Raw genomic sequence first — 19091 nt, forward strand, 5'->3', positions numbered from 1 at the left:
TTCCGCTTGTGCCACTGTTAGGCTCACCGAGTTTTTTATTTTCGACAGGCATGTTATTTGTATCTATTTGGGCATTAGGAGGGGAATCAGCGGCGATGTTTGACGAACAGCTAGTGCTTGTACTCGTCTTCTTACCAGTTTTGGAATCCTTTGGCATCTCTCAATCCGGATAAAAGATTTTGTAAAATGTTAAAAAAATAGTCGCGGGTGTCGCCAGAAATTAACCAGATTTATTAACTGCCTGCTGGTAACAGGGGATGTTTCAAAATCCTACGGATATCATTTATTGAATAGAAATAGTTGGGGAATTGTTTAAGTATCTTACTTTTAGTAATTTCGCTATTCTTCAACAGATTTGTTTGCTTACGATCTGCTTTCAACCCTCTCGATTAAGACTCTAGGGTTAGATAGATTTTAATTTTGTAGTAGAAATTCAATTAGAAACTTTTCATATTCCTTACCCTTTGGTAAGTATTTGCCAATAATTTTAAGCCTCAACTAGTCGTAGATGTAGCTACTCATTATTGCACGTGTTTGTAGAATTAATTAATTAGGATTGGACTCACCGTATGCTGATTTTAGCGTTGATGCAGATCAAATAGGTGGGTTAAATATTATCAATTAGCTAGGTTAAGATTTAAACAATCGATAATTTTAAGTAATAAATTTAAGTTATGCACTAATTTAATGATAAGTATTGAGTGGGTAGACTGCATGTTAGACTTCTCCTTTTCCTTTAATTTTCGCAAGTCAGAAGCGATGACAGATTCCGATGGTAATGCAGGCTGTTTGGCATGTATGACAGACGTCATGCGTATCGATAAAGATGTTCGATGATTTGGGGTTTGCCGAAGTCGACGGGCGTGCTTACAGAAGGGTTTCGCAAGTATGTTTACTTGTTTTTATAGGGTATAATATTTCAATAATTGCATATGCTCGAATTTTAGGGAATATGCTACCTAGGCAGTGCACATGTTGCACAGGTGGACCCGACGCCAATGCAGACAACTTCTTCTTAGATGCCATCGAGATTCGAGTTGAACTCTCAAACTAGGGATGGGCGATACTGTCTGAAGTATCGATACCTGAGTACTCGAATACTTTTGCACAAAACGATACCAAGTATCATGGTATCGGCATAGAAAGTATCGATGCCAAAATACTCGATGCTTTTGGCCGAAGTATCGATACCGTCGGTATCGATACTGGTATCGCCTATCCCCAATAAAAGGCATTGGTGGTATCGGTATCGTTTCAAAGTATCGTTGGCAAAGTATCGATACCGCTACTCATCGCTAGCAACGAGTATCGATGCCGAAATACTCGATGCTTCGCCTCCATGTATCGATACCGCTAGTATCGATACAAGTACCGCCCATCCCTATCTCAAACACTCGGAGTTCCATCGAATTTACTGCCGCACATAGCAAGTCCGCCTTATTTGAAAAACTACTAGGAACTTCAAGATGAAATGATAGCTAACAACAGATGAAATCGAGAATTTTGTTTTGAAGAACTTAAAAAACGACACTTCGATAAAATAAAATTATGAAACTAATAATTTATTGGGAAATTTGAATTCAAGATTTCGACGTTCAGCGATTCCCCACTGTGCAGCGGTTTCTCGTGAGGCACCACATAACACAAAAAAAAAACACTAAAACAGGAGATAAATGCATACGAAACAATCAACGGTGACGTGCTTTCTGGTTATTAGCATTCCATCACTACCGGAGCAGCAGTGTTGGCTTGTTCCGCTGAGATTTGTTCGGTTTGAACCGCCTAGCCGTAGTGAAAGACCTTGAAATGTGTTGTGTATCATCAAATATGTCTTTTTTTTTGGTTTATAACTGCATAGAAACGGTTCGGTCATTTAGTATTCAAAATTTAACGATGCGGCGGTTTTTTAATCACCAACAAATTGACGGAAACCATTTGTATTTCTAATAAACATAAACCTAGTAATTAGTACACTAAAAACTGACTTTTGAAAATTTCAAAACTAAATTCTATTTTGAGTTTTAATAGCATTAAATCCATTACATTTTGAGTTTTAATGTACCAACACTGCTTCCTTGTTTAAAGAACCTTAAATCTAAGGGCATTTCTTGCCATAATACATTTCAAACATGATTTACAGAATCTTACTGTAAACTAGAAGAAAGTCATTCTAAGGTTGCTCACATTCCTGAACAGTTCACGACACTTCGCTAAATTTCATTGCCGGTTGATAGCGGATCAGTGCCTTCTAAATTGACTCTACAAAAAAAAAATGTTATCAAGCTGTACAAAACAAACTGCCCAATGATCGTGCAATTGACCTGACCTACTTAAACAAGCAGCTCGCAGGGGTATGGAAATTCAAACAGAATAATTGCGCGTGTGGGAAGTGGCAAATAATTGAGCCAGCAAACAGCTGGAATTTCCTTAATAAATGACACCAACCGTAGGAAGGCGAGACTAATCGGAACATCGATTTGTACCATTCTGAGTATCAAACAATCGCAACTCAGACGATTTTTATTACTTTCTTTGAAACTGTGCCGCTAGAATATTGAACAGCTAAGAAAGCTTATTGAAATTCTGCTCGTGTAAGTACATCTTCCGCAACATCTTCCGTATGCTAAAAAACAAGCAATGAAAAACGTGTGACACGTGATTTTCTGGTCCTGATTTGCATTTTTACACTTCATGCAAGAAGTTGAGTTTGATTTAATGCTGAAATATTTGAAAACAATTCACGCCACAAAAGTGAGTAAGCCTGGGATAATAAACACCGATAAGTGTTAGTCGATGTTTCAATTAGCAAAATTTTCGCAGCTGTTTGACACGGTAGAGATAATAAAATTTATATAATGGCAAGCACGAAGTGTTTCAATTAATTAACATATACTGACGAAGCCGGTAGTCGGAAATTTATTAACACCGATGCTACAAACTGACGGTAATCATTCACTAAGACATGCTGAATAACATATACAATTAGTGCAAACGAAATTGCATGTACCGGAGGCACATATTTTTGGCATCCGTCAAGATTGATGCATGATTAGCTAAACCTCGGATGAGCTCCGGTCAGGCGAACCATGCATTACCGACTACAAAGATAGACTAGTAAGACCCATTCCACGCTACTTCGCAAATCGATTTGAATCAATTTGATTGCCGATTTCCAGTAGATGTACCATGGAACGGGGTGATATTGATCAATTTTTATAATATTTTCCAATCAATTAGCGCCATGTACATTTTTCTCGAAATAGTATATATTTAAACCAAGTACTGGTATGTGTTCTAGGAAACTTCTATGGCTATTGGTTAAATTTCCGTCGTCTACTTCATGAAATAAATTCGAGAATTCTATAGGGTACTATAAGATAAATCGGGGTGAATTTGATCACCCTTGAAATGCATACATTCTATTGGATATGAGCCTTTTTTAGATATGTCCATGATAAATGATGATTTCTGAATTGGAAAATATCAATCACAGCTAATTTGGAAACGAAAATAACGGTATTTCGGTTTAAAATTTATTCATTTTGGTTCGCGAACTGCAGTTTGCTAAATTTGCTCTTATTTGATCATCGTTAGATTGATTTTTCTTTGGTTTGTTGCAAAAGCTCAAAAACTAGCTCGGAAATTAAAATCTTTGTGGTTTCCTGCGAATTCATTAGTATTACTTTGATGGTATGGAAATGTTGAAAATTATATTTTTTAAGCTTTTATGAAACTTTACTCACTTCTCCAAATTTAACGCAATTAACCCTTTACTAATTAATTACTTCAAGTAAATTCCATACTTTTTTGTTATTTGGAATCTTGTTTGATCAAATTTGATTGAGTTTTGACTGAGTTAGAAGAATTTTTCGAAAATATGTAAAATTGCACCGGGCATGCAAGGGTTAACTTTGACAGGTATGTGAATCTTGCAAAAGTTGCATTTTAGGACACGTAAACATTACCTAGTGTTGTAAAATCAGTATCTTTTGATTAGTATGTTTTATTGTGAATATTGTCGTTTGGTGTCCCGTTTTCTTCTGCTATTTTTTGCACATTAACATTATTTCACGATTCGTTCAACATTCTGAGACAGGGTGTAGAACAAAAATCGAAACATCGAGAGCGTCACGAAAATTGTCTAATTTTAACTGCTTATGACGCAGACAGTTTCAACCTATTTCCTGCATTAGAGAATTAACTACAGTTAGAAAAGTTAGAAAATAAGCTGCCTGTCCACCGAAATGCAAAAAATTGTAAATTTATGATGCTCACTATTGTACTATTGAAGAATGTATAGCCTTATTTTGAACACAGAACTTGACTTATTAGAGCTAAAAACCATCTAATAAGGGTATTAAGCGAATTAAGATAATGCGCGAAGTCCAGAATTCAACTTTAGACACCGTTTTGAAATTCAAGATGACTTTCGCACTTCGGAAAATAACCAAAAATGGCCAAATACACCACAAAAGAAACCGGAAATCAACTCCAGACGCAATTTATGAATTCAACTTCCGGTGTATAAAATGATCGAGCACCGCCCAATATGACTAATTCCGGAATCGGGATGATATCAAGAGGCCCCAGACGTCATCATCTTAACATATAAAAATGCAGCTCTGTCTGTCTGATCCATATAGGCTTGGAAACTGCTGAACCGATCGGCGTAAAATTTTGTGTATAGGGGTTTTAGGGGCCGAGAAAGGCGACTACGATAGTTCGAGACCCCTCCCTGTTCTGGAAGAGAGGCGTCCCACACAAATGAAACACAAATTTCTGCACATCTCGAGAACTAACCAACTGAATGCAACCAAATTTGGCAAGTGAATGTTTTTAGATTTTTAGAGATAAAAAATATGCCCATAATGTTTCGACACCCCTTCTTCCTCTGGAAGGGAGATGTTTCATACAAATAAAACACAAATTTCTACATATCTCGAGAACGAACCATGTAAATTGAACCAAATTAGGCTGGTGAATGTTTTCAGGAGTAACAAATATGTTGATAATAGTTTGACATCCCTCCCTCTTCTGGAAGGGAGGGGTTTCCTACAAAAGAAGAACAAATTCCTGCACATCTCACGAAATAATCAAGTAAATGGAACCAAATTTGGTATATTGCCTATTGAGATTTTTGAGAGCAAGAAATTTTATGGCGATTCGTCACCCCTCTCCCTTCTGGACGAGAGGGCTCATATAAATGAAACTCAAATTTCTCTACAACTCAAGAACTAATAAAGTAAATGGAACCAAGTTTGGCATGTGGAGGTTTTTGGGAACAAAAAATATCTTCATGGTGGTTCAACATCCCTCCCTCTTCTGGATGGGAGGGCTCGTATACAAATCACACAAAATCACACAAATCACACAAATTTGGTGGTTTGGCACTCCTCCGTACTCTGGAAGGGGAAGAAGGGCTCCCATACAAATTGAACAGATATTTCAACTAGGTTTTCCAGAAAACAGCCTGAAATGGTCGATGCACAGGATTCAAAACTCGACTCCAGTTTTTAATTTAATAGAAAAACTTTCGGTTTCTAATATGGCTGTTTCCGGAACCAGAATGACGCCCAGAGGCCAGAAAATATCTCCAAATGACATTTTGAAATCAAAGATGGCGACTTCCGGTTTCTGAAAAACAGCAGAAAGTGATTCAACTCCACCCAATATGGGTGTTTCCAGAACCAGAATGATGCACTGAAGCCATAAATGGACCTCAGACACCATTTTGAACTGTAAGATAGCAACTTCCGGTTTCTAGAAAACAGCCGAAAATGGCCGATTTACACCCAATATGATTATATCCGGACCTAGAATGATACACAGGAGCTACAATCGACCGCAGACACCACTTCGAATTCAAAGATGGCGACTTTCGCTTACTGGAAAACAGCCGAAAATGACCAAATACTACCCAATATGTGTGTTTCTTTAACCAGAATGACGCTCAGACGCCAGAAATTGTCGCCAAATGCCATTTTGAAATCTACGATGGCGACTTCCGGTTTCTGAAAAACAGTGGAAAGTAACCAATCACCACCAATCATCCATTCGGAATCGTAATGATGCACTGAAGCCACAAATCGACCTCAGACAACACTTGAATTGTAAGCTGGCAACTTCCGGTTTCTGGAAAACAGCCAAAAATGGTCGTTTTCCATCCAATATCAGTATCTCCGGAACCAGAATGATGCACAGAAGCTAAAAATCGGTCACAGACACCATTTTGAATTCAGAAATGGCGACTTCCGGTGTTTGACAAACAGCCGAAAATAAGAAAATACCATTCAATATGAATGTTTACGGAACCAGAATGACGCCCAGAGGTCAAAAATAGATTTCACATGCCATTTTGAAGTCCAAGATGGCAACTTTCGGTTTCTGGAAAACAACCAAAAATGGCCGATTTCCATCAAATATGAGTATCTATAGAACCAGAACGATACACAGGAGCTAAAATCTACCACAGACACCATTTTGAATTTTAAAATGGCGGCTATTTTGAAAAATGTTCGAATTAGAATTTTTCTAAAAAAATTAATCTACCATAAAAAAATTATTTTTCATTTCTCCATCCTGGACTTTTTTCTAAAGTTGCGTATTAAAGCCGAGTTTCTTTAAAAAAAATTCAACTCTTTTTTTTTAATTGAAATTTAATGTTTATTTTTAATTTTTTTTTTGATCAAAAAAAATTTTTTTGTACAGCGTATATTTTTTATGATGCCTTTTTAATTCCCTACAACTCATTCTCAGACAGTTTTTCTATACAACCAACGGTTTCTGGGCTACAATGTTTCGAATAAAACCTATGCCAAAAGACATACGCCCTTTTAGAATATAACTCATGGGAGTAAAAAAATCTCTTCATCTGTGAAAAATGCTCAGTTTGCTAAGTCAAATACCTGTGCAAAGTTTCACCAAAAATGGTCGATTAAATTTTCGCGTATTTCCAGATCATTGGCGCGATTTTGCTCTAGTGTTCTCTCGGAATTAAACTAAATCCGTTGTTTGAGAAATAGTTTATGGTGCTTATTACGGGAGTCACTTCACGGTGAAATCAGAGTGAAGTCAATATAACTCTATCACGGGACTCACGTAAGTCTGATAAAGGTCACAAAGTGGCATCTGCCGTGAAATCTGGGTTATTATGAGTGTCATATCACTGAAGTGAAATCGAAAAAAGCGCGTTTCGCATGGAATTATTCCACGACCATTTTGAACGGTGGAATGATTTCAAGAAGATGGAGAAGGTTTTAAAAACAATTGATTTGTGATCTAGTAGGGTAGGGCGCGGTAGGGCACAAAAGTTTCGTCTTTTCAAAAATTTCATCAAACACAATTTCAGCTCAATCGACTTTCTATGACTTAAAAATTTTCACTTGTCCTATTCTCATTTTCACGTCAGAGTGAGCGTGAGAGTGAAATTTATTTCACCACGAAGTGACTCCCGTAGTAAGTACTTATGTGTGTCATAGCATATTTTTTTGGCGCTTTTTCGAACTTGTGGCATTAATATAAGGTAATTAATTTTAAGAAAAAATATCAAACTGCACATTGAAAAACAATAATCATGCTGAAGTTATGATACAAACCGTTTTGGGTTGATGTTTGGAGACCATATTTGATATTATTTTCATTCCTCAGGAAATTTAACATAGAGTGTCAAATTATCCCGAAAACATATTTTTTTTATTCTGGAGATAGAACTTTTTATTCTCTGTTTCTACCATAAAAAATCATGCGTCTCTATTGAAAAAATCTACTGCAATGCACTATCGGGTGCCAATCCATTGTGTGGAAAAAAGTGACCAGAAAATTAGAAAAAAAACTTCACAAAGGTTTACCTGCTCGAAAAAACACCCAGCGCAAAATTTCTGCTCAGTCGGACTTCAAATCGAGCGGCACAAAGCGATTGAAGTGGCCTTTTTACATCCGAAAAAAAAACAAAACAAAAATTCAAAATCGATGAAACGGCTCAGAAGTTACAAACAAACTGAAAATTTTTAACAGTCGATTTCTAGGGCAACCCCATGCTAAAATGTATCACCCTAAGGGCCAAAAAAATGGATAAAATTCTTTCAATAAAGCACAACTCAAGCGTTTTTGAGCAAAATATCGAATAGGTCGTTTTTGTTTGGAATTGCTGTATAGAAATGTACACAATTCACTTTTGACAGCAAAAAGATTATGTAAATGATTCATCACGTTCGCGGAGATAACCTTTGAATTTTTGACGCAATTTCTTTGCTTACAAAGAGAAAATTGTGCAATATTATTCATAAATTTCTATGAATCTATAATGGTTGCTAAGTATCACGAATCACTTACAAAAAAGCGTAGTAGATTACTAAAAGCTTTATGATTTTTAATTCAATTTATTCATTAATTTTATTCAAATTCAAAAAATTTATTCAAATCGGTGACACCGGTTATAAAACGATAGATCATTTGGCTTGAGAACCATCATCACCAAATTTTGACGGAAGATATTAAAAATTGTTACAATGAATAAAAGTACATTTTTTATAATTAATTTGAATTATTTTTTCTATTAAAGCAAACAATTTGATGACAGTATTGGTTTTTTTTCTGTAGAACTACTATTTTAATATCTACAACTTTGTCACGACACCATTTTTTCCAACATTTTATATTTCGTTTATTAGTTTCAGTGTACAGGTTACAGTCCCTGTTGAAGGAACAAACAACTGTGCAAAGTTTAATCAGAATCGGAAATGACAAGAAATTACCTTCATATCGCATGGAATTGCTCAACTTCTAGTGTCGAAACTGACTGCTGTCTCTAGCAATGCACCGTTATTACATGACCCTTGCAATGGTATTTTTTAGGCTGCAGAGTAATATTTTGTGGTGAATTTATTTTACACTAGCAAGCCAACAAATTCGACTTCCGAATACCGGCCGGTCACACAACAGCAGTGATGCTTTGCGTCAGAGCGCAGGTACGGTAGATCGAACCTTTCCGTGTTACACAACAACCGAAATGTTTATGACAAGCCTTTCAATCTAGTTTATTTTTAATCCATTCGTTCCGAATTAGGTCAAATCGAATGTTTAGAATAAATGGCAAACATTGAAACTGATGTCGTAATTTACACCCATACCCCGAACCAAAACAATGAACTAATGCAACATTGTCACCAACGGTGTCCATACCCAGTAGATTGGACTGAAACACTATTTCTGGAATTGTAACGAAAAACACTCCAATCGAAAGCAATTGATTGCTCAATCAAGTTAGGAACGGCAAAATAGCAGCAATTACTGGATTGATAACGAGCATGTGACCGGTACACAGCGGAATCGGGCACTCTGGTAGGGTCATCAGGTGCCTCAATTCCCACATTAGATGTGTGTGCTAATGAGGAACGACGTGTAAACAGTGCCTCACATGTAGGCAATCTCGAGCAGCCCCACTCCAACTAGTCACAATCCAACACTCCGTGACAGAACGACAAATCGACTGTGGTTACCCGGCATACCGTGAATCATAATTATCGCCCGGTGAAACATTGGCGTTGACGGTGTTGCTGATATTTGTTTGGTTTCTGCGTGCGAAAAAAAAGAAGGAAATATTTTTGCTTTTGTCATCACGCACATTTTGACAATTACATACGAGAGTTCACGTAGGTGCGAACAGCCTTCGAAATCTCTTTCAACGCGAATAAACCGAATTGATAACAACTAGAGCGCTGCCGTATTTGGGCTACATGAATGAGTAATAAATTTTGTCAAGCAAGTCATGCAAGTCGTAGATTAATCTATCGCTCGCTAAGGTAACTTCAAGAAAGACTTTTCAAACATTCAAATTAAATGGAGCGGAATGGAACTCCAACGACAAACGAGGTTCACGATGGAAGATAACAATTCAACCACGGCTGATGAACTACGGCCACCGGCACGCACACGGTAACACAATGATAGATATTATAAATGTTTGTGTACATCATGCAAAGCCATTCAATTTCACTGGTCGTACATCGTACTAAATAAATCCACCGCATTGTGCGATGCATGCTTTGCAGTAGAGACGACGATGACGACGTCGACGACGACGTTTGACAGACAGAATTGATTATAGTTAATCACGTGACGGCAATTGCTGGTTTAGCCCAGCTGTTCACAAATGTTGTTCAGGGCCATATGTGGCACTTGGAGGGTTTCCGTACACTTCATATGGATGGAGCAATCTTTCAGGCCATTTTTTGAAGACTTAATTTAGTAGATTGGCATGCTGTGCAAAATGTAACATGAGGGTACCATTTTCAAAAGCATATAACCTTCCTGGCACGAAAAGGATTTCGAACATCAATGTCCTGATCGATAAATAAAATTTTTCACAAACTTGTTCCATTACATTTGGCAAAAAAAATCATAGCTAGGAATAGTTGCGTTCGAATTCAACGAGTTTCACTTTCTCTAACTTACTTTCTACTTAGGGTAGAGCGGGGCTAGTTGGTTACGGGGCAAGTTGGTCAATGAGAATATCTTCGAATCTACGTATCTAAAAAATCGTATTATATGGGTGATACGTAGTAGATAACCAGAGAAACTAAATGACAAAATGAAGTACAGTTTTAATTAGAACGTATAATAAATACAGGTTGCTGCCAAATTGGCCATCAATTGTACTCGGTTTTCATGTTGAAATTTTTTGTCTAAACAAAGCTAGCCAAATTGAAATGAACATGGCTCAACGTATTATGAAAGTCATTTTCGTTAGTTTTAACTTGTGTAAAGCAAACTTTCGCCAAAATTTTATTTTCATATATTTCGAGTAATTTACATATTTAATACATGAGGGGCTAGTTGGTCACATACTAGCGGGGCTGGTTGGTCACATGCACATCATAAATGAATGCAAGTAACCAAGTGAATGCAATTTCAGGAACAGTGCATTTCGTGACGCAAACTTAATCCAAGCGAAAACAGCGTTTGATTTGTTTAGCAAAACCAATTATTTGAAGCGATAAACTGTTTGGTAAAAGTTATCTCCATTTCATCGTCATTTTGATGAATATTTTTTTGTGCAATATAAATGCTTAGTCATTGATCTAAAATAACTATAACGTACACTAATGCATCGACAAATGCTTTCTATCTGATGAAAATTTCGGCGTAAGCAAGCTTTCAACGAAAAAAAATTTAATGTAGCTATAGTTTTGTGCTTGTGATTGCAGATGCGAATCTAGAATTTGGCCCCTGTTCTCAATTTAACCCCTATTGTTTTTGATTTAGTTCCCAACCAAACTATTAGGGAAATTTCAACATATACTTCTTGTCAGGTATGAAAGAGTAACACGATTTTTTTCATGTAATTTTGAGTTACTTCTCTCATGGTTTGGGATTTCGGAAAGCGAACGTATAAACAAAAAACCGGATGCGGTTTGACCTCCGCTGAGATGCTACAGGCTGCCGCTAATGCAGTGAGGAATAAAAACTGAATTGTCCTTCCGAAATATGAACGGTCAATTTACCCCACACCCTGACCAACTTACCCCAGCTGAGGGGCTAGTTGGCCAATTTGACATCCACTCCCATCATCACTGCGACATATGTTTGTCCCATCATCACTGCGGAATCAATTAATTTGCTATCTCAAAAAATTGGAGTGATCTCAGTCAGGTGCTTTGAAAGGCAAAACAACTCACTGTGCGTTATAAAAGCTGCATTCACCCCTCTAGTGAGCGCAAAAAAAAAACTAGTTTCCTTAGTATGAAAAAGCTCAATGTTACCTTGAACTTCATAGCGCCTTTAACACATGCAAAGCTGTCCACGGAGGTACTTTGCGAACTCGAGACGCATAATCAACTTTTGTGTTGTGTTAACTGTTAATCGTCTTGTCGGGTAGTTCATAGAAAGTTCAGAGAAGGTTCGTCTGTCTTGTGAGGGCAATATGCCGAGCAAAAATGATATATTTTCAGATCTGTAAAACTTCACAATTTTGTGTCAACTCTAGTAACAGCTAGATCAATAAGTTCTACTAGTTCCTAGTAGTACTTTTTGCATTAGTTAATTGATACAGTTCGAGCAGCTTTGCAGCACAGAAACAGATGTCATTGTCGTCAAAACACACAATACAAAATTCCGCCCGATAAGAAAGCCCCTTTTTGATGATACCCAATTGGAGCTCAAGTGTCTCGCGTATGTATTTCACGGCATGACTGTGGGCTGAGTGATAGATTTAGTAATGGTTGGTGACATATGTTTATATTGTAGGTTGCGTTTAATTTTAGCGTCAATTAAAAAAAGGTCAAGTGTTGAGAGAAAAAACAAATGAGTTTTTTTTGCGTGAACAAAAAAAAAAGTTTTTTTGCTAGACAAGCATAAAAGAATTTTTATCGATTTGTTTACATATCCTCTTTCACGGGTACAGTGAACCTATGCTAATTTTTAGTAGTTAATTTTAGCTGCATATGCCTCTTATGTTAGCCCACTGCTACCGATGTGTCAAGGTATTTGGTAGCCGCTTTGTTTCATGCATAGGCGCCTCACTTTATGACGCATTCTGCTCCGCTTGCACAAAATATGGCTGTAGGCATATCCACAGTCATGCGGAGGCCTACCGAAAACCACCGTAAACAATGTGGCACCTGCTACTGCGAAGTAAGAACTGACGATGCTGTTTCCGTTCCAAACAAACAAACACGGGGAAAACTTACCGTAATTACGCCATCCTTGATGATCGTTGGCTTTTTACTCCGCACCACCATAATTGGTTTTTTTAGTGGCGATCTCTTGGACATCCCTGGAAACCCGTCGGCAGAGGATTACTTCCCGGAGTGAAAGTAATATAGCCAATTCTACTATTATAATGATTGCAACACAGAATTGAAAAAAAAGCTCTCCTCTGCTTCCGGATTTTCACACCTGGTGTTGACACTCAGCAGAAGCAACTTAATAGCAACTTTTTGTCTATTCTTTTCTCCAGCAAAAATCAATCATTCGTCATTCACATTATTATGCTTTTGATATCACTTTTTGCAGCACCCAGTGACACATACTCTGCGGGGCTCATCTTGCCGATCACAGCCGTCGAGGGTAGCAACACTCCTTCTTAGCTAGATCAGCTCTATTCTTCAGACAGATTCCGCAGAAAAACTTTTTCCCACGATTTCTTCCTCCATTCCGTCGTTCCGATTAAACACTACACGCGCTACCCATCATATCCGGTTCTTAAATGGACAACCTGCAACTTTCGACACTCCAGTCGTACGATAGCTAACCTTTGTCACACATTAATTGTAAAAAGCAATCTAAAATCACTACCAATGACTCGAGATTTCCTTCTAATTTACACGAAGCACGAGCAAAAAAATGCTTCCTCGGCTCGGTCCGCTTTGCTCTTGGAGGAAAAACCACTGGCAGTACATCAGCAGCTGACACCCACACAACAACACAGCGGACTCGTTTGTTGAATGAAATTTTGACAGCTGCGTTGCCTTGTAGTGGTGCAAACGTTGCCTCCGCTGCATGAGAAGGCTGAATACCGCTGCAATAATGTTTATTTTCGACCAAGTTTAGCTATTTTTCATTATTTCAGCTGCGTAGACGACGCCACCAATGTGCCAAACGCTACACTATAAAAAATGTCACGATTATTCCAAGTGTTTTTGCACTTGACTCAATTTGTCACATAACACTGCAAGTTGAAGTGATTTAGTGTTGATTTCTCGAAAGTTTTTCATTCAACTCTGAAATGTTAGGCAAGTAGTGCGAATTCAACAGCAAATCACCACATACGTAAGACATACGTAACACTCAAGAAGAAATCTTACAAAAAAGTTGGTACAAAATAAAGTACTCGAATGGTACCATACTCTGAATAAAATCACTGAATGGGATTTTCTTTGGGGCTCGATAAAGCCGAGAAAAGGAAAATTACAGCTAGCTGGCATCTCTATGTTATTTGCTTTGCTTCACCGGAGCTAACATCGCAGCGGATCCGCGCTTTGCGGGCCTCAATCACAGATGCTATGTTATGCGAATGAGAAGTGGCGGTGATATGCTATCTCGTTTACACACACGCTGAAATGTTAGCCCTCGAAACATAGCGGGATGCCAGCTAGCTGGAAAATTCATTTCGTTCATTTTTTGTCGAGCAGTTGGACAGGATGGGGTACGAAGTCATAGTACAACCTGTACCAGAAAAAACGCCAGTGTTACGTATTTCTTATGTATGTGAAAACACTTTATTTTGACGTGTTTTTATTAACAGTGTATGAGTTGAGTATTATACAGAGTAGAGATACTCTGAGAGAGAGAGAGAGATAAGCGATAAAAACGCCAATTTGGCAACTAGGTTTCACATGTCAGAGCTGCCAGATTTCTTCTCCAAGGCGCAATGTTGACTAACTTTTTCATTCGACTCGTATAACTAATTGATGGTGACGGTGGAAGCCCTGAGGAACAAAAAAACGCATCACAAATACCGTGAAAGTGTTAAATTTAATGTTTGTTTATTTTATACACTTTCACCAAAATTGATCATTATTTTGTTCACCAAACAAAAGGTTTGTGAACCACCAGTTAAAAATCACTGTGATAAAGCAATTTTGGAGCCTTCTCAATTCATTGTTCAGCAAAAAACATGAAAACGTGTGAAAATAAAAATATCCTTTATTGTATCTTATTGCAACACCTTTCAATGTGTTACCTTTCTTGTTCGTTTGGCTCGGATTTTGACATGTTAGTTTGACTCACAACATTCTCTCCGCATATCTCTCCCTCTGAGTATTGCTAATACAGAGTATATTCACAGAGTGGCGCTAGGGGTAAAATATAGATAATATGTAAACCTAAACTAAATAATATGTAAAATTAGTTCTCCGCGTTGCAAAAATGTACAGTTTCGCATACACTTCAAGAATCCTGAACATTTCCGGAGTAGGTTGGCCACGTCAAGTTCACAAATTATACTGAGAAACTAGGATTGTTTTCAAGTAAAATAAAACGTGTTTCATCAAAAATGATTCATTTTTCAAGTTCTGGGCATTTAAAAATTGACAAAATTTTGTCTGTCTCAATCAAATCGTCTACCCCTGTATGTCAAGTATTTTAATAAACATTTTGTTCATAATTCAGCTTCACAACTCTTTTTATTCATCACAGGTGTCTAAATTAGTAACAAGTCGTATAGATTATATATTTTATCCTAGTTTAGTGACAAATCGATAACTAGTCAATAGTTAATAGCATATTTCGCATGCCATAGAATTAATACAGCGATAAGGGGCCGTTCCTAAACCACGTGGCCATTTTTTGATCACTTTTTATACCCCCTGCACCCCCCCCCCCGGGTTTATTGGCAAGCCCCTCAACCTCCCTTGCGACTTGAACCACGTGGTCTTTTTATTTGTCAAGTGCCAAAAATTCACCATAATTTTTACATTTTTATTATTAAACTTTTAGTACATTCTATATTTCTAAAATGCAAAAGCTTCATTCATGACTCGGTGACAACAATAAATTATAAGTCAGGAAAAAGGACCACGTGGTCATTTCGTTAACCCCCCCGTCCCCCTCTTTATGACCACGTGGTTTAGGAACGGCCCCTAAGCCATGCCTGACACAAGCATGCTTAACTGCCCCTTCTTCAAGACAAGCAGATCTTACGTTGAAACGCCATGGCTTCGCATATGTTGGCTCATTAGGGTTTCCCTGATAAACCCCTTCCCGCAAATAGGACACTGGCTGGGCCATTCTCCGGAATGGCTGTACTGATGGTTCTTGAGTTGACTAAGAGTGATATAGCCTTTGCCACAAACTCCACAGTGATGTGGTCTTTCGCCGGTGTGAACCCGTCTATGTCTAACAACGGCGCAGCTGGTGGTGAAAGCTTTACCGCAAAAGTCGCACTTGTGGGGTCGCTCGCCAGTGTGCGTCCGGACGTGTCTCGTCAGTACGTTCATCAGAGAAAATGTTCGGCCGCAGGTTTCACACTTGAACGGTTGATCGGTATCGTGTATTCGCATATGACGCTTGTATAAGTAGGAGGTTCTCAGCTCTTTATCGCATACACTGCATCTGAAAGGACCTTCTTGGGTGTCAACAAAGGAATGTGTGGTCTCGTGTCGTTTTAGTGCATAAGCGAAGCGGAATGTTTTATCACAAAAACTGCATTTTTTCGGTTGAACCATTTTCTTGTGCTTGACGCGATCAAATTTGCGCGTGCGCTTCGTACGTTTGATTTGTAACGTGCGTTTTCCAATTTTTGACTTAGTTTCCTTTTCTTCTTCATGTCGAATTAAGTGTCGGCGAAGGGCACTGGATATAATGAACTTTTTGTCGCATATTTTGCAACTGAAAGGTAAGTTACCGGTGTGCTTAATCTTGTGATTCTTCAACTCGTTACCACTGATGAAAGATTTTTCACAAACGTCGCACACATACGGCCTTTCTCCAGTGTGTGTGCGCCTATGTTTCACAAGAACACTCGTGGTTCTGAATGTGCGCCCACAAATGTCACAATTATATGGCTTTTCACCGCTGTGTGTTCGCTGGTGTATTTGGAGGGTTCGCTTTAAATTAAATCGTTTCTCGCATACATTACATTTATGAGGCCGCTCACTGTAGGTTACGTTATGAGTAATCATATGTCTCTCCAGATGGTAACGGCCGCTGAAAATCTTATCACAAGTAGGACATTTATTCAGCCGCTTTTTGTGTTTATCATCCTGAAAATGTAATCGAATGTGACGATGAAGAGTTTCACTATCATCAAACTCTTCTTTGCAAACGCTACATTGAAGTGGGCTTTCAACAGCCGAAACTTTGTCGTTCTGCATTTCGCTGTGACCATTAAGGGCGGCTGTATCTAGAAAGTATTGGGAACGAATTGTGTATTCGATTCCCAAATCTTCTGGATCATCTTCTATTTTAGCAACAGATGAAGTGAACAACAAATCGACAGCAGGAGATTCTTGTTTGATTTTAAACTCACTTTTCTCATCGAATTCGGAGCGATGGCTGGCATTTATTTTTAATTCTGTTGGTATCAAACTTTCTGACACCGGCGTATCAAATGTGGTTTTTTGTTGCAAATCTTCGACAACGCATTGCTCATGCATCAAAATTTCTACCGATTTTAGGCACCGCAATCGAAATCGTTCCGCATTGGACAAATCGCTTAGACACACTATGCAAATTTCCTTGGAGTAGTAATCATTTTCTGAAATCTTGAGGTAAATACATTACTAGTAGTAGTCGAAAATGGTTTTAATGCAATGCCAGCGTTTATTTGAATATGTACTCACTTCTATTCCTGTGCATTCCAGTAGCAAATCGCATATTTTATTTTGAAACTCTACTAGCCTAGTGAAAACGTTAATCAGGTTTGTGTGCTGGCCTAGACAGCATCGGCAGAACTTAGGCGCGGTGGAATCGGTCATTTTCACTTCTGAACATCAGAATTAAATAAATAATAAGTTTTATCGTATTATTTATTAATTCAAGGCGTGAACAATCTATCTCGACGAGCCGCGATATTGGCATAATGCAATGTTTTTGTTTATTCTAGAGTGCCTGTAAATATATAGAGTGGCGACACTGTCAAAATTGGAATAAAAAATATCTGTCAGTGTCATCCCAATTGAGCAAACAACCTATTAAACACGTGTGGGGAAAAGAGAAAGAATGTTCAGTGTTACCAGCGTTACTTTGGATGACACGGCACCACTCTAGTTATATATAGGCACTCTAGTTTATTCCTCTATTATCTGCAGAGATGCCAGATGTTTTTGAAAAATGTCTGCAGCTGTTCGAAAAACCGGAAAAAAGTACTCGAAATTTAAAAAAATCTATCCGTGATTCGAAAAAATTTCACTCGCGTAGGCAAAAGTCTGTGAAAATCTGTACACATTTTGAGAAAATCTGCGCAAATATAAGCAGACTATACGACAAAAATCTGCAGAAACTGTGGAAAAACTGCAAATATCTGCAAATCAATAAAAATCTGCACACGGACTCTAAAAATCGACGTTTTGCAGACAAATCTGCACATTTGCAATCCCTGATTCGCGACTACGAAGTTGAAAGAGATTTTAAAGGCTGTTCGCACCTAGGCGAACTCTCATATGCATTTTTCAAAATGTGTGTGATGACAAAAGCAAAAATATTTCCCTCCTTCTTTTTCACATGCAAAAACCAAACAAATTTCAGCACCTTCGTAGTCGCGAAATGTTGTCATTTATTAAAAATCGCTCATATACACTGTAAAAAATCGACACGTTACTGCCAAGTGGATTCTGTAAGAAAGACATGTTACTCTGATGTGCGTCACTTCAGTACTGTTTATTGATCAGTTTCTTTTTGGTTACATTACCAACAATAGGTACGTGTGTATGGGTGATATGCAAGAGTAATATACAACGGGGGGCTACATTCAAGTGAACTACTAATGTTACATCTTCCCTTTTAAGTTTCTAATAGTACTAAAAGTTATCGTCTCTTCTTGAACAAATCAATCTGCCACTTCTTGTACGTGTTTCGATTTGATGTTCGTTTTGTTGCTCTGCTGGATCAGTTGAAACTTGGTCTCCAATCGTCTCTTCTGACGGGCGCCGTGTGGGAACAGTTTTCCGTTGGATGATGAAGTTATCATATGCTATTGAATGCTGGTCCATGGACGGTAACGGTAACGAATGTGATTCTTTGATGTCCCGCGCATTTCTACGTATAGTTTGACCATCTGCAAGTTTAACTAGATAAGATCTTGGTTGCACTAGTTTCTTTTCAATATCGCCTGCCTCCCATATTCGTGACTTACTGTTCTGCACCATTACCTGCTGCGCCTCAGTAAACTCTGGAGCTTCCCTACCTCCTCTGTCTGCATAAAACTTTTGCTGTAATCGTTTTGCTTTAAGATTTTCCGAGACCCTGTCGACAATAGTGGGCTCTAAACTTTTATGCGTGCTTGGTAAAGGTGTTCTTAACCGACGTCCCATTAAACGTTGACTTGACGATACTAGTTCTTTATCCCTTGGCGTATTTCGAAATAATAGCAAAGCTAAGTCCACATCTGTGTTGTTCTCGAAACTCTTTTTGAGCAAAGTTTTTGCAGTTTGAAC

The 19091-nt window shown here is 38.1% G+C and overlaps 2 protein-coding genes across 3 annotated transcripts in view; both read right to left on the reverse strand.

The window, feature by feature from the left end:
* LOC129726208 (hippocampus abundant transcript 1 protein) overlaps window positions 1-13395 on the reverse strand; it is a 71028-nt gene extending 57633 nt beyond the window's left edge. The window contains exon 1 of the mRNA XM_055682974.1: window positions 12687-13395. Within this exon, the coding sequence (XP_055538949.1) occupies window positions 12687-12770 (84 nt within the window). The 5' untranslated portion in view covers window positions 12771-13395. The remainder of the gene's footprint in view (window positions 1-12686) is intronic.
* A 1931-nt stretch (window positions 13396-15326) lies between these two features.
* Window positions 15327-17564, reverse strand: LOC129722683 (zinc finger protein ZFP2-like). Of its 2 annotated transcripts, none has more exons than XM_055676341.1 (2): window positions 17280-17564; window positions 15327-17201 (listed from the first exon to the last, which is right to left on the reverse strand). In XM_055676341.1, the coding sequence occupies exons 1-2, from the start codon at window positions 17412-17414 to the stop codon at window positions 15636-15638; spliced, it is 1701 nt and encodes a 566-aa protein (XP_055532316.1). In that variant the 5' UTR covers window positions 17415-17564; the 3' UTR covers window positions 15327-15635. The 2 variants fall into 2 exon arrangements, with proteins under 2 accessions (XP_055532316.1, XP_055532317.1); XM_055676342.1 differs by having other exon boundaries at window positions 15327-17194; window positions 17280-17419.
* Between the last annotated feature and the right edge of the window lie 1527 nt (window positions 17565-19091).

The sequence above is a fragment of the Wyeomyia smithii genome, chromosome 2 (assembly GCF_029784165.1).
Source record: "Wyeomyia smithii strain HCP4-BCI-WySm-NY-G18 chromosome 2, ASM2978416v1, whole genome shotgun sequence".
In the NCBI taxonomy this organism is placed as follows: Eukaryota; Metazoa; Arthropoda; class Insecta; order Diptera; family Culicidae; genus Wyeomyia; species Wyeomyia smithii.

What these genes read in the sequence shown, in the direction of transcription:
- LOC129722683 (XM_055676341.1), bottom strand. Translation starts at nt 17,414, where the DNA reads ATGACCGATTCCACCGCGCCTAAGTTCTGCCGATGCTGTCTAGGCCAG. An exon ending in TGGAATGCACAGGAATAGAA is followed by an intron (nt 17,202 to 17,279) that starts GTGAGTACATAT and finishes ATTTACCTCAAG; the next exon opens with ATTTCAGAAAATGATTACTA.